The following is a 24,617-nucleotide window of genomic DNA, read 5'->3' as shown; positions in this document are numbered from 1 at the left end:
GCTCGGTGCCAGAGCCGTGATCGTATAGTGGTTAGTACATTGCGTTGTGGCCGCAATAACCCAGGTTCGAATCCTGGTCACGGCACATTTAAATTTTCTTTCCAATGGAATCTATGTTTTTATTATGAAAAAAACACTGACAAATCCTGCTCACGATAACAATCAAAAAAAAATTTCTGTGAGAGGAGAATTGTGTAAAGTAAAAACTTTGCATGAATTATGCAAGGTTTTTCACGCTATTTCAGCCAATCAGAGGAAATAAGCTTTTTTTTATATCTTTTATTTTTTATATCGAGTCGGCAAGGACAGAGACAGTAAAAAGACTCCTGAAAATACGTATTTCTTATCAAAAACTTACACCTTGGGGAACTATTTTTTTACAAAAAAAATAAATAAATTATTTTCAGTTTTTCCCCTGATGGGTCTGCTAAAATTTCTTCCCATAACTATGCCTGTTTTTCTGCTGGAGATTTCCACAAGGTGAATTGTGAACTGTAAACAGGCTTTAATTTTGTTTGAGAAACAAAAACTATGTGGCGAATTTAAAATGCTGAAGGTAAAAACCTTCAATCGAGATCACTTAACCATGACACTCAAGAGCAGGTTTTGTATCAATTTAAGTCAGTTTTGAAAAACTGCGTCGTACACACCTCTCATGATTGACACTTTATTGAGGTCGTGTTGAGTTTCTCTAAGGTTATCAAGTTTCGCAATACTTTTAAGTATGGGAAGATATAAGACGCATTGTTGGTATACATCGACAAGAATACAACACTACAAGAATTAATATAAAAATATCCTTTCTGAGGAAAAACAGCCATCTATCCTAGAAAAATAATTATGCAAATCGATAATTTTTTACACAGAGTAAACTTTACAGGTAATATTTGGAGACAGTAAATCAGGTTAAGCAATAAGTTGACAAAACAAGAAAAAAAGGATATAAAATTAGTTAAACAAGTAAACTCAAACTGTTTAGAAAAAATAGGAACATTACTTTCATTTTTTCCATAGGTATTTCCAGGTGTTTTTTACTGAAAACCCTTGTTTTTAATGTATATTTCCAGGGGTCAAATAAATTCCATATATTTCTAGCTTTTCCAGGTAGAGTTTTTCTTTATTACTTAAGATGTATTTTATATAAACATATGTTTAAATTACACAAAAAAAATTTAGAATGTTCTTATACCTAAGTCGTTGAGCAGCCAACACAAATATCGTTTACTCTCATATAAAAAGACATTTATTTTCGCATCGCGTACAAATAAAACAAGTGACGATATACTACGATTTACAAGCCCAGCCACAGAATACAATAAAATAAAAACGTATTTATTGGTAATATTTTCACATACTTTCCACAACTAATGGTGTCTGAATACATCCGTCAATGAAAAAGATTGAATTACTTTACAAAGGTGTGAAGGAATAAATTTATCATAAAAAACATATTTTATCTTTTTCCAACTACATTACCGGTAACACACGGAATATACATGCATAGTTGCATAAACACAATAGGATCTATTTCGCAAAAAAAGGTGATTACTCTTCTTCTTAGATACTAAAATCGTCAAGAGATGAGTTTGAATGACTGCTATTCTGATGGTTTACGACGCGATTCATAAGCTCACTGTTCATTCTAAACAGATTAACGAAACATAAAACTCAGGCGTTTTACTCTCTTTCTGTGAGTGAAAGTGATAAATCTATCTTCTGGCGTCTTAATAACGAATGTTTATTTTGCGTAAATCGATGTATTACTGGAAATTAACCCAGAGGCGATCTAAGTGTAAATTCTCCCTTCTAATACTACCTTATTCGTATTGATTTTCAATATGTATAAATTTTCGCGCAGTGACAAAATCTATTTCTCGAATATTAATTTTCCCGCGATGGGAATATAACATATTGCACGCATTTTCGCGCAAGTTTAAATACTCTTCCAAAGGACTAGGAGAAAATAGTAAATATTCAGACAAAATATAGATGCGTTTCTCCAGTCTATAGTACAAAAGTTTCCTCAATTAGTGGACAACATTGGTGTAAAAGAAATATCTGTCGGCGAAGCAGAGGTGTCCGCCTTTTGGAAAGTTGATATTTCCAGGGTTGTTTTCAATATCGAGTATATTTTATGTCTTTCTCGGGGCTGTGGGATTGTTCGAGATAAAAAGAGATAATAAAGAACTAATAGTGAGAGTTTCCACTTATTCCTATTTTGAAAAGTTTTCTACTTTTCTAAAAGACTTCCGAAAATCAACGGTGCAGTAGAATTTGTCCGTTATAAAAAAGAGACAAAGAGCTGGGAGGTCGAGGTTGGTTTAGATGTTGTTACGTCCTTAGTGATCCTAACCTTTTCCACTGGTAATAACCCGATTTTTGTGTCACTAAAGTCGAAAACCTAATAGCGGTTTTGTAGTCCCTTGGTACATAACGCTTTGCCGATACCTTTGTATCCTTATTCTAGATTGGAAGGGTGTTTCGCAAACAATTTCGTGTTATAATTCTATCTTTAAATTCAATGTTTTTACAACATCAACAAGTGTTCTTAAAACAGAACCTGCCGTAGGTCTTTTCCAGCTTTCCAACTCTTTACATTGTCGAAATATGTCAAACATACGAAATCTAACTTGTTTCGCCATAGAAGTAGTCCCTAAAATATACGATAGTACGTTCGGAATCTTCCACACATCCGTTTTTTCATCGTAGCCAGGCATCTTCCTATCGTCGAATACAAGATGATCGTGTGGCCACAGCTGTTCTGGTGCTACAAAATCACCAAATAATTGTCTATGTCCACATTTTACGGTAACATTATTTTCGAGATCCACTTCCGGTAACGCATCCAAATCAACCATGACCAATCGATAATCGTCCGTGATTAAAAATTGCGATAATGTTTTCGTAACATCGTTGCTGTCACACATTACTCTTACACCAAGTGGACTATCATGCAAAAATTTAAGCGCTGCTAAGTAATCATAACAAAAATTCAGTCTGATCTGTAACTGTTCGCGTAACGATTTCTTCTCCAGTATGTCCTTCAAACGATCTGCGGAACCATATTTATAATACTTTGTTAAAAGCTGAAAAATACAAACTTACAGGTTGATACATTAAAAACAGAAAAAACAAGCATTTAAACGTCCAAATCTGCAAATATCAAGGAACGCTAAGTAAAGAAACATTAAAATTTTAAGAATAGACAAAAGACCATTCTATTTGTTTTAGTGCGACATTTAGTGCAACCAAGTATTGTGTCTGTAAGTTCTCTGTTGTATATACACCTAATATCGACCCTTTTTATACAAGCAATAAAGAGCGTTAATATCTGGAGCATGGCGTAAACATTAAAACGTAAATAATTGATACATGGCGTAAATACTTAAAACATGGCGTATATATTCGAAACATGGCGTAAATGTTTGAAACATGGCGTAAATCAAAACGTAGCGTCAGATTAGCGTTAGATGCTTATCTATGAGCATTTTCCGTCAACAAAATTTACGCCAAGAACAGCAGGCGTAAAAAGACAGGCGTTAATTTAGAACAGGTGTAACAGGGCGTTTAAGAAATTAAAAAAATTACTTGTAATTTTTCTTTTTCATCGCAGTATCCTATCATCTCTGCAACAAGTGACGAACCTTGAAATTCTCTTAACATCCTAATTCCATGCAAAAAATCATTCTCCACACTTTTATTTATTGGATAGCTGTACACCACAGCCATATTATCCACCGTTGCACGAAACAATTTTTTTACGAAACCAATCGTTGACAAATCATGTTGAATAACAACACTGTCCATATGTTGACAGTCAATAAAAGGATGACAACTTCCGTCATTGTGCAGGTACATATTCTTCGTACACCCATCGGTTAAAACTGCTCGTGGCATGAATACTATCATTATCACGCATAGAATCATCATCCTCCATGTGATCACTGGTGAAAACATATACTTTGTTTATCTCCGGATTAGATTGGTTGTACCTATAATATACCAACTATGAAGTGTCCACTGAATCCAAGCCTGTGAATGTCAACAAAAAACTGGGAACTACTGACTCTACACGTTACCATTCAGTTCCGCTACACCTGCATGCCATACCTTACATCACACATAAAGATGGGTTTGTAGAAGAACTTGTAGGAAGAAAATTATATTAGCTACAATGGTCACTGCTTAAAATAAAATAAAAAAACAACGGTGCGTTAAAGAGATTTACGCGTCTAACGCGAAACTTAGTAACACTCGCTGAATACACTTAGCGTGCTGCTGCAATATTGAGAACTTTTTTCCTCGTCTTGAAGCAAATTTGTAATTTAAAAAAGACAAACGCTTAGATATGAAGATTTTTAAGAACCACCAGAAATTTTAAACTTGCAAAACTTCTTAATTTAGGGACAATTTATTTTTTTAAATGTTTTTTTAAAAGTAACGTGCTTATATAAATAATTTTAAAAAATTAAATAAAATCTAATGCGAAAGAAATATAGAATATATATAATTATATGCACAGCATCCTACATAGAACATACAAAACATGCTATATTACTGCATTTCCGTATGCTTGTGCAGAAACTCTTTTGTACAACGAAGAGGTTCAAAGCTTCTCAGTAAAGCAAAATGATCTGCCAACTGTGGCAAATGGTCATCGAAATACATATTCTCATAAACATTACCGCCATACTCTTTTAATCCCTCGACAAACTGTTTTTTCTCTTTATTTATCCACGGCCTCATTTTGTCTTTTATTTGGTATGGAGTGAGATGAACTTGAATATCTGATACGTTCTGAGCAGCAGATTGGATGTATTTCTTATCTGTTACCCACGCTCCAGACGAACCGGAAACACCCGAATCTAACAAAAGAAACGAACGCACGTTGCTGAAGAATGATTTGATGGCAGTCTCTGAAGACTCCAAGAGAGCAGGTAGTTCGTACAGAAGTTGGTTCAACACAATGCAACCCTTACTGAAGCCGATCAAAGTTACAGGTAAATCTTCTTTCAGTGATTCTAAAAGAAAGGGATAGATCCTGTGGAGAACGTAGAACAGTTCTATAGCATAATAGAAAGTGACAACCGTAGAAAAAAACCACGGTCAAAATTAAAACATATGCCATTACAATAACACTTATATGATCTGAAAGAAAACAATGGGAAAAAGTTAATTCCTAATTCACCACGATACGTAGGATCCAATTTACAGTGATTCTTATTTAAGAGAATTAGAACAGCGGTTATGTTTGAAGAAGCAAGATGCTAACGTAATCTCGTAGAAATAGGCCAGTCGTTTAATATAAACGTTAGGGGATCAAGAGATTTTGGCACAAGTTTTTGAAAAAAAATTATGTATTTCTACAGAGTTTTTTACACATTCTTCAAATATCTGCACAGTCGAGGTTTGTACAACTAGGTCACTTGTACTCAATGAATTTAGCATTGATTAACCAAAATTATACCGACCAATCACGCAGATAGAAATCAAAAAATATTGAAAATGTTTAATTTGTTGGCCACTCTGCCATATGTGATTTTTTTAGCAAAGAGACCAACCTTGTCTACATATGCCTTTAAACAAACCAAACAGTTGACTAAAAGCATTCAAATTGACCGAAGTATATGTAGGGACGCCGAACATGTTACACTCTGTGAAGTTTCTGTAACAGGCGAATGTTCTCAAGTGTAGATAGCTAGCCTTCACAAGACATACGCATGCATGAGGATATTTTCGATTGATCATTTGTGACGTGTTTTCAAGTGAATATTCTTTCCATCTGAAATTGTCTCTGTGATTAGTCATATTTTGGGTGAAATCCTAAAAAAAGAAAATTGGAAAATAGACGTCCAAAATTCTTATTTTACAATCAATATAATTTTTGAAAAAGTAGTCAGCTGACCAATTAATATTACAATGGATCATGTTGTGCAATGTCGGTCTTAGTTGTTGTATTTTGCCCCGTACAAGCATGTTTCTTAAGGAGCATTAAGTTTCATGTTGTTTTTAACCACGTTATGCCAAGATTCGTTTCATTGTCCCGGTCACGTTAGGCAGGCTGTTCTCATGTGATTGATGCAAGCTTGTTTTGTATTGATTGATTGATTGATTGATTGATTAAGAGGGATGTTTACATTAGACTGTTTACAACCGCGAGTAAACCATTTTTTATTTAAATTTTGCTATGCAGCCTTAGTTACCCAGCAGAATTGTGAAAGAAGCGTCTATAACTAAAACAATTTTTATTTTGATTGTTTAAGTTTTATCGTTGTTTATAATAAAAATAAGTAGAAGACAATGTGAATAAAAAGCGTGAAAGTAAGCATGAAATAGTTTAACTTTCACTTCCCAAAATTATCCAAACACTACCACATCATATTTGTCTTTCGACTCGCAGTTCGATCATAGATATAAAACCAGAAATAGTTACGTTCTTTTTAATTCAAGTTTGTTCACGTCGTTAAAAAGTTTGCCGAGGTGGTATGCTATTTGCATGCCTGTTTTGTTAAAATGTCAGTAATTGTCGCTGGAAGTACTTCATGTTGGATTTGAGATGCGCGTTTGACTCACTTGTTCAGACAGTTCTTGTTTAAGACAGACCACATTATTTATGAGAAACATGAATTTTAAGATCAGCATGGATGAACATTTAAGGGCATATTCTAAAAATCTGTAGAGCCACGTCCCGGTTTTATATACATTTAAAATACTTTTAAGATGAGATATGCGAGTTTATCAATTTTCTCAATTTTTTTTGCAAGTTACCTGTTAAAAATGTCTATAATCACAGCCTGGGTTAAGAAACATTGTGTTTCTTATAAAAATATTGAACTGTGAAAAAAAAAGAAAAATACAAATAAGTACATTACACGATTTCTTATAAGAAACTGGTTTACAAAAACTTCACAGAAGATTTTCTATCTTAAAGAATAGAACACTAGTTACTTTTCAGAGATGTATTAGTCAAAATCAAGTAAAATAAAAAGCCCCGTTTTCTAAACAAAACAAGCGAAATTTCAATGGATTTACTTAGAATTATTAATTAACTCATGTTTGGAACAACACCATCCAATTTTTCAAAAAAAGGGACAATAAATAGTGTCATTGGTATTCATTATCAAATATTTTGTAAATTTATTAAAACAACTTATATCGCAGTTCCAAGTTTTAAAATCCAATTTTTGAACTGTTCCGACTCATTTTGACCACGACTACGCCATTATTTGGTCGGAAAAACAAATTCTTAAAAAACTGACCTCGTCATATATCAGGTTCAGTTCTTGTCAATATTTGTGCATTGAGTGCAATCAGAAAAAACTAATGATCCAATCCTGAGAAATGTCGTTAAATCGTATTTATTGGACCGTTTTGGCTTATTTTGCGCATAAATCCGCCATTTTGAAGCGATAAGATTTTTCTCAAAAAACCGACTTCGTCACATTCGAGAGTCTATTATTCTCTATATTTGTACAAAAAAGTAAGTAAAAACTAATTACACAATTCTGAGAAAAGCAGGTAACGGACGGACACAGGTCATTTTATAGGACCTCACCTGTACCGGGTAGGTCCACAAGGTATAACATTAATACAAACCAAGACATACCGTACCTGAGCGTCACCAGGAAACAGAATGACCACATGATTGACTTCATCATTACGGCTGATGACAACATCATTAAAACAGCCTTCTCTACCGGAAACTTGGTGCAAGATCTTTTGTCTTTGCAAAGTTTGGCAATCTAGCATAAAACGTGCCGTAAGGGAGTAAATTGTCGCAAGAACTCATTTTCGCGAGAGCTAATTTTCGCGAGAACGTATTTTTGCGAGAACTTATTTTCGCGAGAACTAACGTTCACAACTTTGCGAATAAAAAAATAAGCCATTCTTTTAGAGTTCACAAGAATTCAATTTGGGCGAATGATTAAGAAATCATATCTAATTATTATATAACGTATAAATTGCACTATATTTTAGCAATAAGTGGCATAAAATGTTGATTTAATTCTCGCAAAAATTTATTCTTCCAAGGCAACTAACCCCTTTGACTGTCAAAATATTGATTGGAAAGGAAAAACAAACAGAACTTACACAAACCTTCATCGCGACTTTCTTCGTTCTGATCTGTGTGCATAAACATTTTATGTTAATCGTAAGAGGTTGTAATAAAGTATAAAAAATATATTATCTGCTCTATAAAATAAAACTTTTAAATCAAACACATACGCCCTTACTTTAACAGATACGTATTTTAACCAATAAACGCCCCTATTTTTTCACTCATCTTTTATTAACGCCCTTTATCTGATAAAAGCCACCTAAAAATCTTATAAATTTTATAAACACCCAAGGCGTTTATTAGAGGAAATACGGTACTGTAAAATGCATTGACTAATTGTGTGGTAACGGCCTGAAACTTTGAGGTGATAGACAGAGAATATTTCAAACAGAAACTCGTTAACTCAAAAGACAATGCAATATAAAAGAGCATATTTAGTGCTGTAAATTAATATTTTTTAAATTTAATATTTTAACACAATATTCAGTACAATTTTCTAAAGCGACTTGGCTCTCTCCTTCTCTCTTAGTTAAAAACAGAATTTGGCGCATTGACGCTAATATAATTTCAGAGCAAAAATTTGAGTGGGGAAAAGATTGTTTTAATTTCTTTTCCGACCATGAACACTTTTTCTATAGTGGTAACGTACGAGAAGCCCTAAATCGATGAGTTTTAGTATTTATGTTATACCAAACATAACCTATACTGCGAGAATTGTATGTCTTACAAAAAGAGGCCGGTATTACTTCTTTAATGACTTTGAGCTTCAATCACCTGGACTTCTTGTCCATACGAAAATTAAGAACGCTATTCATAACAACAGAAACGATTTTTAACATAACAAGAGATTCGATAAAAAGCATACAGAAACATACAAACTGATGAAATATCACGAAAGGTCAAAACCTACAGAAACTAAAAAAATTGGAAACCAACAAAATGTGGGTTAGCTAGATGGGGCAATCTACACGTTACAGGAACAAATATTTAAATAATAAATATATAAAATAAAAAACGCTTTTAAATATACCACACGGTCAAAATGAGAACTGCAAACATAAAACAAACGTTTTCGAATTACCACACCAATAGAAAACTAATCCAGCGTTCTATGAAATAGATGGAAAGAGTAAATAATAAAAACTTATAGCCAGGTGACTGGTGAAAATAATTTCTACCACTAGTATTCACAAAGTGTCAGGTTAACAACATGGTAGGTATATTATTCTTCATTATCAAAAATTGAAAGAACTAGATATTTTTTTTTAAAAAAGAAAAACAGTAGTATGGTGGCCACAGATATAAAACTTTGTAATTTTAGGAGATCTTATGAGAATTTAGGAGGTTTCAGGGTCAAATTTTAGGAGTGGGTCTAAATTTTAGGTTATTTAGATTATAGAAAATGTGGCCACAGATAAAATTTCGTAATTTTAGGAGATTTTATGAGAATTTAGGAGGTTTTAGGGTCAAATTTGTTTTAGGTTACTTAGGAGATCTTAGAAGTGTGGCGACCAGGTGGATTCTCACTTGTGGTTCCATATATACAGAAGATGCCACAAATACAGTTAAGTTCGACACAAATACTTTCGTGTTTTTAGGAGTTCCATATTATCATACTTTCCATCTTCGCTTTCGCTCTTCACACTTCAAATGGAAGACACGTGGCAAAGAGTGATGAAATGCAAGTTGCAAACACACACCAATTCGTGGAAGACTATCGAGTTATCAGCACTGCCTACAAAAAGCAACTCCAACAAGCTTCACACGACCTTGACAAGGCGATTGCTGCAGACATATTCAAAAGAGCTGCTGGAGGCACTCCATGCAAGGAGATTTACGACTGTCGCGTTATTTGCTATAACGGATGTCGAAAATTGTGTTTTTTAAAAAGTAAGGAATGCAAACCATTGTTTAAGGAAACGAAATAACTGTAACACGCAACCTAGTACCCAGACCCGTGAAACGTGTTTTGTTTGTGTTTATATCTAAAAAAGCATGCAGCTGTGGTAGGAGCATTTAAAGATGTTATTAGGAATATTTATGTATTTATGTATAATTATACTCAAAATAATTCTTACGAAATTATGGTTGTATTGTCTTCTTTTCTCCATTTTCACATTACTAGAACATGAGAAAATAAGGATGGACTAGGACAAAGTAATTGTCAAACACAGATGGCAGAATATATTATAGGATTTGCAAGAAAAAAAAATACTGTCTTCCATCAACACTGTTTAAAAATTTCACAGAGCGCCAAACTCGCTAAAACTGTAAAATGAATGAATTAAGAAAATATCATCAAGCGTGGGCGTAAATTTAAGAATGGGTGTTAGTAGCGAAGGGCGTAAACTATTTCACCTACTTCAAACAATAAGTACCTATAATTTAATTGAATACAAGTAGTAAGATATATCTAAAAAATTAAAGTTAATATACTTATGGTTAACCTCGAAATAAGCAAATGTGTAAGAATAACACAGGGATGTGATTGCTTCTTTTAAAATCACATTTTTTGGTCTTGTGTTGTACATAAAAATACGTCTAAAAGTAACCACAAAAAGCACATTTGTAGCAAGAACGTTGAACGCCATTTTTTATCCAAATCTCTATATTTTTTGGCTCCAGTCCTGAACTTTTTAGAAATATTGTAAAGTTTTGGGCAGATACAAGGCATCTTATCCAGATGGTTGTCCTTAATGGTAACCACAATTTAAGTCAAATTATTAACAACAGAAAATTTTTTCCAATCGACAATATTTAACTTTTCGCTAAAAGTGAATCCTTGAGGTGCCTTAAAATGTCACGCAAATTATTGGCTATGGTCTTCATTTTTAATTATAATTTTTTTTTTTTTTTTTACATAAATTCAGTCTTGATAGTCGAAACTCAGAAACATGCATATATCTTCGTGACAAAAACCCGTAAATTAATAAAATTTTTAAAAAATTGCTAGACATAGCATCTAAAAAATAGAACTTAAATAATCATATACTTTAACAATTATTATTGAAAATAAAAGCCTCCCTTTGGAGCATGGGTCTTTATCTCAAACGCAACGGTAAGAAAGAGCATCTGTGAAATAGGAGTTTTAAAAAGGGTAAAAATACTGACTGTAGCAGCTTAAAACTGCTTGGAGAAAATTATTGGACTTTTCAACATTATTAACGCCCACCAAGGAGAGAGCGAGGAGCTTTTTATAAAGAAATTGTTTCTTTTCAAGATATGCCTCCCCCTAAATCCTATTTTAACTTTTGCTCTGTATATCACATATAAACATCCATAATGAGGTCGTATATTGATAAAAAATGTCTCGATGCTAAAAGTCCATCTACAATTTTTTTCATCATAAACAAATTTAAACTCAGCATCAACTAATTAAAAACGGTATAGGCAATTAAGTAAAAGGGAACGCTTAAAATATACGATGCTTTCAGTACTGCATATCTTTAACATAGAAGTTGGAGAGAAAAAATTAAGTTGCTAAGCAACTTAACCCAAATTTTAACATTTTTTTTAACAATCTGTTTGTCAGTAAAAAATAACTCGACTTCTACACTCTATGGCATTCAAAAATTGGAACTCAACTGAAACTAAAATTATTGCAGTAATTCAGACAAAAAGATGGAAATAACCTTATTATGAAGATTATTCACCAATGTGACCCTCCACAGAAATGGGCTTTACCATAAATTGTGCATTTTATGGGGTAAATATTGTTTCATCAGAATTTAAATGCTGACTTTTTATCTTTCTTATCAAATAACGCACAAATAAGCAGGATATATTTCAATGAAAACAAATCTCCAAAACAAATATAAAACGTAGACAGAAGGTTTCTATAATACTTGTTAAACAAGAAAATTGTAGAGACACAAAGCGATTGGATAGAGTGATTACACTTGTGAAAGAAAGTGCAAATATTTATTTTGTTGCTTATCATAATATTCTAAACACACAAAACTTGCTTCATCTGAAGTAAAAGCTTTCACTAATTTCACAAATATTCATCAAGATATTCCAAAATAAAATGACACAATAAAAGGCATTGACATGCTCCTGGAAAATGTTGTTTACCCCGAAAGAAATTTACACTAAATGGATAATGCAGTGGGAAGCCTATAACATATTAGGCCTGCAAAACAAACAGTGCTAAAAAGAGTACTTCATTAGAATTCTTTAGTTACCAGGACACAACACACACACATTTCTTTTTATCCACACAATGTTTACAGTTCGAGTTGTATTATTTAACCAACCAATTCTACAGAGTAATCAAAAAATTAGATCAGGGGGAAACAAAACCACATATGTTGACACAACATAAATATAAAAATGGAAAAATAATGTTGAATTGACAATAGAAAAGAATTTCGTGAAATACAAGTGTGTAAACGCAGTGTTAGAAGAATTATTAGAGAGGTAAGTTATATGACAAATTTTTAGATCAATGTACTGTTTTACCTTTGATCCCAGAACAAAAATCACATCATTTTTACCTTTTTTGATAATTCAGTATTAAATTAGGTTACAATTTTTTTTTGCAATTTGACCAAAAATAAAAAAAATTATTTTAATTTATTTATTATTTAGAAAAAATATTTCTCAAGAATCAAAAAAATGTTTGGTTGATTTTTAAATTGTTTTCATGCACAATAAATACTGTGATTAGAACTAGAGAAAGTATAAATTTGTTTTGTTGATTAAAGAATTTGTCGTACAAGTGCTTTCAACATATACACGTAAGAGATTCCACGTCTAATTCTTTGCAGGACAAAGATGTTGCTGATCAAAACACAGTGGCAAATCCCCTGAACCAAATCCTGCATTATTCGTTTTGAAAGCAATTCTTCTGAAAAAAAGTATAAATAAGGTAAAAATTGCAAAACATAAAACGTACTATATTCACTTTTTTAGTAAACAAAGTAAATGCAGCAAAGAAACTTAAATAAAAATATAAAAAAATATAAAGGTGTACCTCAATGTGCAATTCCTCCAAAAGATATGTATGTTCAAATACAACTGTTTATCCTCAATTAAGATCTTTCTTTAAACTTCTAGCTATGAAGACTTCTTTGATAGCATTCCTACTGGCAAGCTTGCTGATATTGATCACCTTCTCTGAAGAACGCCATATAAATTTGAATAAAAATGAATTGGATGAAGACGCATTAGCTGAACTATATGAAGACCTAACAGAAAATGACGTAAATGACGAATTACTAGATTATGGAGAAGTTAAACCTCAAGCAACATGCCAGCCTGTTTGCAGTAATATTTGTTTGAATGGCACCTGTAAATATATCTGTGTCAAAGATTTGGATAAATGTAGTCCTATTTAAGAAAAAGAGTGTATTTACAAAACACCTCATAAATGTTCTAATATATTTATAAGCACTGAACATTTTAGTTTTCATTTAAACTAAGTTTAGCAAGCTAACAATCAACAGACACAGGAATGAACATAGACACAGACTGGGATAACCTAGGGTATCAAGTTTTCTGGGGGACATCTAATTAGGGCAGGCATAATAGAGGAAATAAAATATAAAATGAAATATAAGAAAATTGCTGAAGTTTTTCTGAATACCTTTAGGGTTATAGCTGCAGAAATTTCTGTGTACATTTTTTAATTAGCTTTTGACAAATATTACTCAGGTTTAAGCTCCTTACTAGCTGCTCTACTGGGAGTAAAAGGAGAGGGAATTATTATGTTCAGCCCCTCAAGCTTGTACGTCATTGAGTACCTTAACCTTTAAATATATTTTCTTTAAAAGTCTAGACCGGAAATAAAAAAGACATTAAAGGACTACACAGTATACACTTATAGTTGTGAGTTATATTTACCTATGTAAAGATTTTTGAATTATGGCACTTGTATACAAATCGGTATGAATATCACACACTTGCAAAAATATAACCAGTAACCTTTTCTGCAACAAAACTTTGAAAGTGGAGGAAGCACAACCATGCTTGAGTAAAAAGGAAAGTGGCCACTTCAGATACTACGAACAGATTAAGATTCTATATTTAAAAAAAAATGCACTAGAAGCCTCTTTGAAAATTTAGTAAAGTAAATTGGTCAACTCCAAAATAGAAAAAAATCATTGTAACGGCTTAAAAGATCAGTTCTTGCAAAATGAAATTGGTCTGGTCTTTTTTTAAAAGATAGGTTAATATTTCTTAATTTCAATGGAGATTTTTTGAAATGTTATTGAGTCAGACTGCTGTTTATCTATCAATTGACTTTTTTTATTTTTTTCAATACTTTCCAAGTTAGCAGTTAAAAGTGCTTATAAATATTTTTTCTTATAAAAAAATGTGTACTCAGTTGATATATAGAAGTTACTTTCTAATTTGTTGCTGTATATTAATGGAAAATAATTTATGTAAACTAGTCGACAGCCCGTGGTAAAATCTACGGGTTCGTCCGTCCTCTTTCTACAGCACTGCGTGTGTCTCCCTACCTGTGCTGCTTAGCTACCATTTTGTGTGACAGATAGACAGACAGACGTATACGGGTATTATAATATAGATAAATTTGGGCATGTTTTTTTATTCGTTTTATTATCAAGTGAGGTCAAACATTGTGCCACCATAAAAAGAGAAAAATTTCTGTCATCCTTTAAAGCCACTTTACTTAATTGAGTGTCTCTTAAATCTTCTATGTATTTTCTAAAATTTTCCATGTTTTATATTTACTTTAGAGGTTTTTCTTATTGAAATATCCTGCTTTACTTGTGCATGTTTGAAAAAAAAGATAAAAATCAGCATTTATCATTCAATGGAGCAATATTTCCCAATAAAATTCTCAATTCTGGGAAATGGGAGTTGCGTCATATTTGTAATAATCTTTGTCCTTCTTCTCTGAAATGTTGCAATGTTGATTTTACGTCACTGAGTTTTCTTTTTCGAAAGGGATACGGTGCAGTTGCTAAGTGTTCTTCTTTCAAAAAAAAAATGATGGTTAAGTTTTTTCTTTAAACAATTAAGATGTCGGCATACTTTTAGCATAATGACAAAACTTCTAAATCCATCAAAATTGTTTAAATCAAGCAAAAACCTATACAAATTTACAAGCTCTTTTATGTGAAATCAACTTGGTTTTTGTTTACAAAAGCTAATGAAACTGGCAGAGTACATTCACACACATTTTTTACAGGTGAAAAAGCAGGACCATATGGTGCAATTATTGAATTTTAGACAAATTTTTTGAAGCAAACGATTCTAAAGACACTGAAATTATTTTTTATTTATTTAATGTGAATAATTCGTTTTTTACATGGATTAATTTGACTTTTGTGGTCTGTTGTTTACATCTTCTTTTTACAGGAATAAGTGCATCAGCCATTGATCTCAATGCAAGATTAAAACATTACGTTGCACGAAAAGTGGTTTATACAGATAATTCACATCAGCACTTAGCAAATGCTGATGTGAATACCAACCATGTAAACAAACCTGGCATGCAAATAACACCAGCAATTTTTTCATAAAACTATAAAAATTAGTATCTGGCTTTTAAATACATTTGAAGGTATTTCTGATACTGTGTTATAACATAAACAAAAAACACTTACGATAAACAGTATAGCTATTTGCCATTGCTCTCCTTGTCATCTCAAACAAGCACCATCCATAAATTATCGTTATAATCACACAAAACAAATCTTGTTGACTTCAAAACTTCATGAGCAAGTTCCGCTTTTTAAGGAAGATGTTAATACTCTGTGCAGAAAGTTATGTTTAAAAATAGTATTTCCATCCTGTTATTGGCCCCACTACTTCTATCATAGAAATAGAGTTCTTCACACAAAAGTAAAAAAGATAATTCTCACAAATTTTATCTTGCCTTGAACACAGAATAAAAATAGAATTGAGAATTATTATAATAAATTTACTGCGCTGAGTACACCACAAAGAAGTCTTGAAATGTGAAATTTTGTTTAAAAAAATGTAAAGAAGGTTAAAGAAATTATGTGGTATTCATGGAATTTACTTCCTAGACAACCCCTTCCAATGACCCCTAAAAATAAATCTTTAATTGGCTATATAATGTTTACAATTAAAACAAATCTAACTCTAAAAAAAATATGCTAATTTTTGATCACCCACAAAAATAAATATATATGTGAGATACCTAGCTTGGCAACTCACAAAAAATTATAATTAAGTGCAGAAATTTTTATAGGGTTTTTTGAAATGCCAATTTCCAGTAAAGGTGTCTGACAATAAGTACCGAATATTATTCCCTCCACATGATAGACACTTTTAATAATTAGGCTTCAAAGACTAAAAACATTTAAAAGAAAGGCAAACAAAAAACATAAAACAAAGTCAACCTGTGTTCAAACTCACTCTCTCTGGAATGCCTTGTAAGCACTTAATTTTAAAAAACCCTATTCCCTACTTTCTTATAATACTAGTAGGTTAACGAACATAGTTAAACTAGATAAAATAATAATAAAAAAGACAAACTAACAACAAAGTTAAAAAAAGGCTAAAAAGACAAAACAAATTTGAAATATAAAGCAGCATAAGAACAACCACAATGGGACTGAGTCACAAGTCCACTAGCCTGGCCACACATAGATTTTATTGGCTGGTATTTGTTGCTTGTGATATGAGCAACTTCATTAAAGGTTATCCTTTAGGCCTGACATAAACTGAAGTTGCGAAAAAATACTACATTTGCAAGAAACATCTTCGTAAAATATCTCCACATGACTGATTCGCGAGTAAGTCTCCGCAGTAAGTCTTCACAAAAATTGACCAGCTAAGGTATAGATGACTTCTACTTTTTTCATAAGAATATTTTTTATAAGAACATTAGACTAAATAAATTTTACTTAAAAATAATTATCACGCTAAGTCCTTATACAAAGCAGAATAAAACAACTTAAATTATTAACTTTTTTTCGTTTTTCACAACTAACTTAAACTAAAAAATATCAACATCACACATGTTTCCTTCAAATGCCTGTGTTCAAAACAATATTGCACACAAATATTCTATTGAAGAATATATCAGCCTGCTTTGATTTTAAATAAAATTGTTCATGATATTACTTGGCTCACCACCATTTTAAGTTTACACACACACTTCTGTGTTGCTTGGTCACATTGTTGAGCAGGACTAAATTATGTGATAAATTATTTTCACCTTTTTTAAGAAGACAACAATTTTAAAAATCAAACCGCAAATCAAAACACATGCAAAATTCAAATTAGACTTAGGCTAAGGATACTAAGCATATGTAATAAACTTAAGATCTCAGCAGTAAATAAACTGTCTTTGTTGCAATCAAATATTTAACAAAAAAATTTAACAGAAAAAACACTTTGTTAGTCATGATCACATTTCTTTTAAACGCTGAATAACAAAATGACTATACAATCTAAAACTATCCACAAAGGAAAAAGTTTGTTACAGTTTGATCTGTTTAGTTTCACCTGTCGGTTTTCCACCTTCCCATTTTGTTAACTTTAAACCGGATTCTTTCTTTATCATGGCTTCAGTTTGAAATTCAGGCTTCAAACACCTTCTAACTGCCTGGGCAGCAATACGAGAAAATTGTAAATAATTTAGTCCAGCTTGTCTCCAGTATGCAACCATTTTGTTTTCAGCAACAATGTTCCAACAACAGGAATTCGATACACACTAATTTAATTTTAGTTGCTAGAAACAAAAGTATATGTGTAGGTACAAAACCACTTTAGGATTTAACATGTGAATTTTCATATAAAATTATACACTTATAACAAACGAAGTATTAATAAGCAATTTCATATGGAGAGAAGCAAATATTGTCACCATATAGCATGTATAAAAAGAAGATTATTAGCTTTACTGCCATTTTTAAAAATAATATTTAAGAAAACTTTTCCAAAATATATAAAGTTTTCCATAAAATTTTTTTTTTTAATAACACCTGTTTTTTTATAGCATAAAGTCATATGAGAATACAAGTTACAATTTTTTGTTATCATGTAACAAAAAAAGAAAAAATTAAAATGTTTATTTGCGCTTTGGGTATACATAACAAAACAAAAGAGCTACAAATAGTAGTCAGATTAAAAGTGTCAATCTAACTAATGCAAGTACATGAAGAATGAACCAGTCTAGCGGAAATTTTGAAACAATGTTGAACTAATTAAAAACCAATTAAACTTATATATAAATATAAAATTATTGGTTCTCTTTCTTTTATTCAACACAACATTGGCATCATCAACAACATCTTTTATCATAAATATCATAAAACAGTTTTTCAAAACTAAAAATAAACAGTTTTTCTTAACGCTAACAATTTCCTTTAAAATGGAAAATATTGCAATGAAAAAAAATTTAGGAATGACAGGATTTGTGTGCATACATGAAAAAATCAAGCACAACAACAGGCACTAAAAAAGTTAGATTATGGTAAAAAAACCTTTATGTCGTGGTGCTGAGATTGCGAATGCGGCCTGTTTATAAACAGGACAGCCGGATTATGTACGCATGGCCCAATTATGTTTTTTTGCTCGGATTATGTCATGGTGACCGGATTATGAACGCTGATATATTGGCTGGCCAGGCAGATTGGCATTTTGTCCGAACTTTTGTGAATGATCTGCAAGATAAAACACCATTGAAAACTAGGCATGGCGAAAGAAAAAGTCTAAACTACTCTTTTGAGTACATTTCAACATAATATACTTTGAAGTACTAAATTTCACAGAACTAGATTTTGCGGATGGTTGGGCTTATTTTTATTTTTTGCAAGGAATTAAATTCTGGGGATGACCTAAATTATTCAGCTTGCAGGAATTTAGTTTGGTGAAGTTATTAAACATGCAAATCCCAAAATTTAGTTTCCATGAAATTTCATCCAATTTGAGAACAACAACAACTTTGCCACAGAGACGATTTGCTAGTCGGAAATGATGACGAATGATAGTCAACCAGTCCTGATTATTCTAATTATGTATTTTCAGCCCTGTTTATAAAGGGGACAAGCTGGCGTACATAATCTGGGCAGCGTTCATAATCTGAGCAGCATTCATAATCTGCACAGAACAGTGTCTTTCATCCTGCTGGCTTGCAAAGAGGTCTAGAAATAACTTTTATCAGTCTGGGAAAACGGCACCCTCTAAAAACTTACACATGTACAAAAGAAGCCCTTTAAATTTTATAAACCAAACAAAAGCAAAATAAATGGCAGTTGTGTTATCACAGGGGATCAGGTTTGACATTAAAATATTAAAGTTAATCTTATTTTTAAATAGATAGTGTTTGAATGATTAGTTCCTCAGAAATCAGCTTTTCAGACATATTTTTATAATCCCGCTCTTTTGGGATTACCTATAAATGCCCACATAAGTCCGTCACTAAAAATTTGTCAATATCTGCTAAGAGGGTGCCGATAAGCCACAAATGCGCGGATATAAACGGGCGAATTCGGGCAACTTTTCAAATAAAACTGGCGGTTGTCCCCCCAAACCGCCCACACTTTCCCAAACTCACCCGGGACATTCCCGAAATGCAATTCCTTGTAACAAACCATGCGGACGATAGTTGGGAAGAAGGCGCTTGAAGATAAAGGAGTTAATAAAATTTATATCGAAGTTATTTATAAAGTAAACTTTATCAAAAACCATTAAAAACAGTTCTTTTAGGAACTTCGCTACCAATTAGTAAGTTTATTTTAATTTTTATAGTTTTTTTGAATATAATTATAGAGTGTCTGTTTTTTTAGTCTTTTTTCGGGCATTGTTCAGGCCCATGCGGGTTTTTTCGAGCAATACTTGAATTTTTTTTAAAACGCCAAACTTGCCCGAAAACGGCCGCACTTTTTACGGCGAATGCAGCTTATCGGCACCGTCGTTATCAGGTTTGGTGTGGCTTTTGAATCATTGGAGCGGTTTTAGAAATTCCCCTTTAAAGCAGAAGACAGTAATACAAATAACCAACGACCTACTATCATATTATTTAAAACATTATCTATCCAAGTATTTGTTATCACCCGACGGCCAACGACCAACGACCAACAATGACAATCGTGAAAAAGTATTTGTTATCATCCAACGGCCAACGACCAACGACCAACAATGACAATCATGAAAAAATATTTGTTATCATCCAACGGCCAACGACCAACGACCAATGATGACAATCAAGAAAAAGCATTTGTTATCATCCAACGGCCCAAGACCAATGACCAGCGATGACAATTAGGAAAAATTATTTGTTATGTTCCAACGACCAACTACCAACGAAACGATTACGAGCAACAAATGGTTATGAACCAATGGCCAACGACCAATGTTAACTATATAAATCTATAAATCCTAGTAGGTGGATAAAACATTTTAAAATTTTAAAATTTCATATTAACTGCTAATTAAATACACAAAAATAATAGCCTGGTGATAAATTGTTTAAAAGGATTCCAGCATAGAATTTATAGTTAATATTTTTTGTTCCTGTCAAATCCAAGATTAAAATATATCTGCAAGGACAGTCGAATTGATTTTAAATATCAGTTTGTACAGAAGGATTGATTCTCCTATCCGTCTGTTCTTGAGTGGAAATGTATCTAAGCTCAAATGGAAATCTTTAAAGTTAAATAAAAAGAACGAAGAAAAAGCCTTTTTTTAAAATTGTAACAAAATTTTTGAAAAACTTTTTATCTTCCAATTTAAATTAAGAATCCATTGAAAAAATCCGAAAGTAATTTATGTAATTAATGCAAAAATTTCATTTGACAAATACACAGAACATAAGTTGCAAATGAATTTCGAAAATAAATCTTGATCCTTGTTAGCATATCTCCGCATAAATTCCGCCACGTAAGATGAAAAGTGGGATTTTTTTACTCCAAATGATGGTAATGTTGATTTAACTTGCCTCCAGTGTCCTTCAATTTTATTTGTATGATCTCCGTTACAGTTAACAAATTCAACTGAGTGGTTAACTTTTAAATGTTCAAAATCTAATTCACTTAAATATCATATGGTTTCCAAAATCTGAAACTATAGTTGTACCAGGCAGGATCCAATTTTTTATGATAGGTATCAGTGTTTCTCTGTTTCTCTTTTCTACTGCTACAAGAAAGTTCTTTCACGATTCTTCTTCTATACAACCAAAAACCCACTGTCCATCTACACGATGGCCCCTGTGATATTTACGCTTTCCAAACTTACTCTCGTCAATTTGAACTTGTAAACCTTTACCGCTTTACCGCATTTGAACTTGTAAACCTTTAACATATCCCAGTCAACAGCAGTAGAACTTGATATGCGCATTTGTTTGGCTATTTGATTTTGAATGATACCAGTGGTCCACCAATACGTCATTTCAATCACCTCTTCTATCGTCAAATGACTTTTCAAACCAGCTACCTTTGCGAATTGACGTTTCAATAAAATGACCATTCTTTTGGCAACACCATCTAATTCCATCTGAACTTTTGCACTTAGACAAGTTCATGTCATTGCTACATTTATCGCATTTTCTTTGTTTGATTAACAAATTGTTATCAAAACACCACGATAAGGCATTCTCTTTGGTATTCATGATGTTTGTGATTAAGTATTTGTGTGTTGTATGTAAATGCTGTTTTATCGGATGAGCGGATAAAACGATCATAACTGTTATTTGAAGGTCCAAATTGCTTTGATTTGTCACGACTAACTCTATTAACACCACATTGTGTCCCCCGGCTTCTTAATCTTTTTAATGGTGGGTAATCAAGTTACGATTTAATCAGAAATTAATCAACTCCTTTGCAAGTTATTGAAATTATTGTATCAAAGAATATATGTATATTTGAAGAACGAATGATAAATCGTTAAATTGTAATATAATTATAAAATAATAGAAAATGTACTTACTATGGTCCCTTACTGTAATTTCTCAGACAGTATTTGTCATTCGTGATACACAGAAAAGCTTATGTCAGATAATGGGACGTTAATGAATTTCTTACATTGCATAATTTTAGCTACTCTTGTAGTGTTAAAAGATTCATCAAAAACACATGACTTGTCTTCAGAAACTTTTTTTACAATTACTCATATTAATCATACAGAAAATAAGAAAACGTGACTAAATTTAAGCAATACAAATAATAGTAAAAACATGCTGAACACAACTCAAATGTTACGCAAATTTCCGAACAGTGTTTACACTTTTCATGTACAAGCAACTTTTTATAAGAAACAGAAAACATTTATCTGATGTTATCTGTTGTTATTTTTCAAGCACTTTTTTGCCTCGGCATATCTGTATACAATTTTTCAATCGAGTAAAATAAGTTTAATAAATTTACAATTTTAAAGCCGATTAAGTTTGTTATAACCTATATATTTTGGTGTTGATAAATTTGTAAACTTTTTTATAAGTAAGAACAACTTATTCTATGGATATAGAAAAAGAATTATTTGAAAAGTTTTTGCTAATGAATTTCAAGATTAATAGACTCGATAATCCAATCCGTAATACACGCAGGATGTTTGGCGAGCCTTTTTGCTTCATATTCACTTTCTTGTAAGCAATTTTTTATTTCGGATGGCAAGTCCCTAAATTCTTTTTTAATGAATACTTTTGATGATTTTGACGACACAACTGCTTTTACACTAGCCAAACGACCAATGTCTTTGTCAATAACGTTTTCTATAAACTTAACAAATTCTTGGGATAGTAAACCGAGAAATCTTTTTGATGTACTTGAAGGATCTGTATGTGACGAAGGCTTTTTTATATTCGTTAGAAGTTGGTGTTTTGCTGGTACTAACCAATTCAGTAACAAATCGAAAAACATTATATTCTTCAAATGTGAATCACACTTGCAAATAGTGTGAATCGCACTTGTAAATTTTGCTTACTAGTGTGATTTTTCGCACACCATAGCACTCGTAATTTTTTTAGAGGGTGCTTTTTGTAGCTTTGGCATAGTTTTATTCAAGAAATTGCCTGTGGCATGTTCCAATGTTGGCAAGGAAATAGCTTCTGGTAGACATGTAAATTCAACTTCATTAAAAAGGGCATTATAAAAGTATTTCACTGTGTGTAGAGCATCCCCTACTTTTGGAATTAACTCTGGTTTTTTAGATTTGCTGGTTGGTCTGCCGTGCAAAAGATCTTGTTTAGATCGGTCAAAAACTGTGTCTCCATGTTGTCGTACAGTCTATACAAATTGGTAAAAAAAATTAAAGAGGGGGAAATAGAATTAAAGAAAAGAAAGAAGAGATTATTTATCATGCCATGTTTAAAGTTTAAAATTATTAAAAATCTTCTTACTTTAACGCATTTTCGTCAAAATAGAATATTGTATTATCTATGTGTACATATAGTTGGCATAAATATCCTTGATATCGTTGGTTGTTGAGGATTGTTGGGTGATTTGTTGTTCCTTGGGCATCGGATGGTATGAACGAGGTGTTATAATTAAAAAACCTCATCTGCGTATACCGTAAATAACGGATTAAGGTCCCGAGCCGCTTATTTACGATTATTTCCCTAACCCTGGGACACTTATTCATCAGGGGGCGTATTGAGCATGGGGCGCTTAATCCGTCATTTACGGTATGCGTTGCATAAGGAGAAAAGGGAAAAGGATAAATAAAAAATAATTACCTAATATGCACAATGTGCAATTTTCAGGTATATATCTCTTATTTTTAGTACTGAATTGAATAGACACATTTTCTCCACTAAAAATCTTCGACAGAATCTCCATATCCCCGGTGTAACTCTCATCGCTTTTTTTCAATATTTTGTACAAGTACTCCTGTATTTTGGCATTTACAATGTATGCACATTTTCTTGTACAGAGGCACTTTGTCAAGCCAGATGTGGTGGTGTTAGATATAAGGTCTGTATCTTCTTACATAGCCTTTAATGGTTGGTTAACTGCCATCTTAATAGCAGGCCACTTTCCTGCTGTGCAACAAACAAGAAAATTGTTCTTATTTTAATCGAACCTTGATTTTTAGCGGTCAAATGATTAGCTGTAGTTATTACGGAAGCAAGAACATATCCAATGTTTGTACCTACAGCTGTTGCTTTATTGTTAAGATATGTAAACAATTGTTCGGATAGCACGTTTTCATACTTGACGTCATGATTAATAAATCTTGAGTTTAATTCAGGTTGTGAATTAATAATTGGTTTTGAAGAATACATTATAAAAGATATAGGTGATAGATATGCGAAGCCGTTTGTTACAAGAATGACTTTTTAATAAACGGTCGTTACTTTTAACATGGGATATGATGTCGTGGCATTGTGCGAATCAACGAATTAAAAGATGCATAGGCGCTAACGTGATAGTGCCGAAGATGTTGCATATAGCTTTATTTTGATTAATCATTTTACAAAAAAGTTGGTTGTTGGTTGTATTAAATTTAATTTACTATTTTAAGGGGATATTCTAAAGTTTAGCCAAATTATTACCACAGCCAATAATTGTCTGCAAACATTTTATTAGCGGGGATTCGACTGGTCTGTCTTTATCAACCAGAAAGTTATTCAGTACTTTTGCTTGGTCGGTTTTCCTCCTATATTTCTATATCTCCA

At 32.3% G+C, this 24,617-nt stretch overlaps 3 protein-coding genes and 1 non-coding gene across 6 annotated transcripts; 2 read left to right on the top strand and 2 right to left on the bottom strand.

Moving 5' to 3' along the window:
- Window positions 1–13: 13 nt before the first annotated feature.
- On the top strand, window positions 14–85 carry Trnah-gug (transfer RNA histidin (anticodon GUG)). Its single transcript has one exon. It is a non-coding gene; the product is annotated as a tRNA-His (tRNA).
- Window positions 86–1,311: 1,226 nt separating this feature from the next.
- LOC130621713 (protein O-mannose kinase-like) lies at window positions 1,312–4,244 on the bottom strand. The gene is made up of 2 exons (XM_057437049.1): window positions 3,589–4,244; window positions 1,312–3,086 (listed from the first exon to the last, which is right to left on the bottom strand). Exons 1-2 carry the CDS (start codon window positions 3,955–3,957, stop codon window positions 2,499–2,501), a joined length of 957 nt encoding a protein of 318 aa, XP_057293032.1. The 5' UTR covers window positions 3,958–4,244; the 3' UTR covers window positions 1,312–2,498.
- Window positions 4,245–4,392: 148 nt separating this feature from the next.
- Window positions 4,393–8,823, bottom strand: LOC130621714 (mitochondrial protein C2orf69 homolog). 3 transcript variants are annotated; one of them, XM_057437052.1, is made up of 5 exons: window positions 8,092–8,823; window positions 7,612–7,742; window positions 5,562–5,823; window positions 4,980–5,021; window positions 4,393–4,865 (listed from the first exon to the last, which is right to left on the bottom strand). In XM_057437052.1, exons 1-5 carry the CDS (start codon window positions 8,138–8,140, stop codon window positions 4,555–4,557), a joined length of 795 nt encoding a protein of 264 aa, XP_057293035.1. In that variant the 5' UTR covers window positions 8,141–8,823; the 3' UTR covers window positions 4,393–4,554. The 3 variants fall into 3 exon arrangements, with proteins under 3 accessions (XP_057293035.1, XP_057293033.1, XP_057293034.1); XM_057437050.1 differs by having other exon boundaries at window positions 4,393–5,021; XM_057437051.1 differs by having other exon boundaries at window positions 4,393–5,021; window positions 8,098–8,823.
- A 308-nt stretch (window positions 8,824–9,131) lies between these two features.
- Window positions 9,132–10,141, top strand: LOC130621717 (uncharacterized). Its single transcript, XM_057437054.1, has 2 exons — window positions 9,132–9,272; window positions 9,658–10,141. The coding sequence occupies exons 1-2, from the start codon at window positions 9,270–9,272 to the stop codon at window positions 9,985–9,987; spliced, it is 333 nt and encodes a 110-aa protein (XP_057293037.1). The 5' UTR covers window positions 9,132–9,269; the 3' UTR covers window positions 9,988–10,141.
- Window positions 10,142–24,617: the final 14,476 nt, after the last annotated feature.

This window comes from Hydractinia symbiolongicarpus, chromosome 12 (genome assembly GCF_029227915.1).
Source record: "Hydractinia symbiolongicarpus strain clone_291-10 chromosome 12, HSymV2.1, whole genome shotgun sequence".
NCBI lineage: Eukaryota > Metazoa > Cnidaria > Hydrozoa > Anthoathecata > Hydractiniidae > Hydractinia > Hydractinia symbiolongicarpus.
The sequence above is the reverse complement of the archived record's forward strand: the minus strand, read 5'-3'. Positions and strand labels throughout refer to the sequence as shown.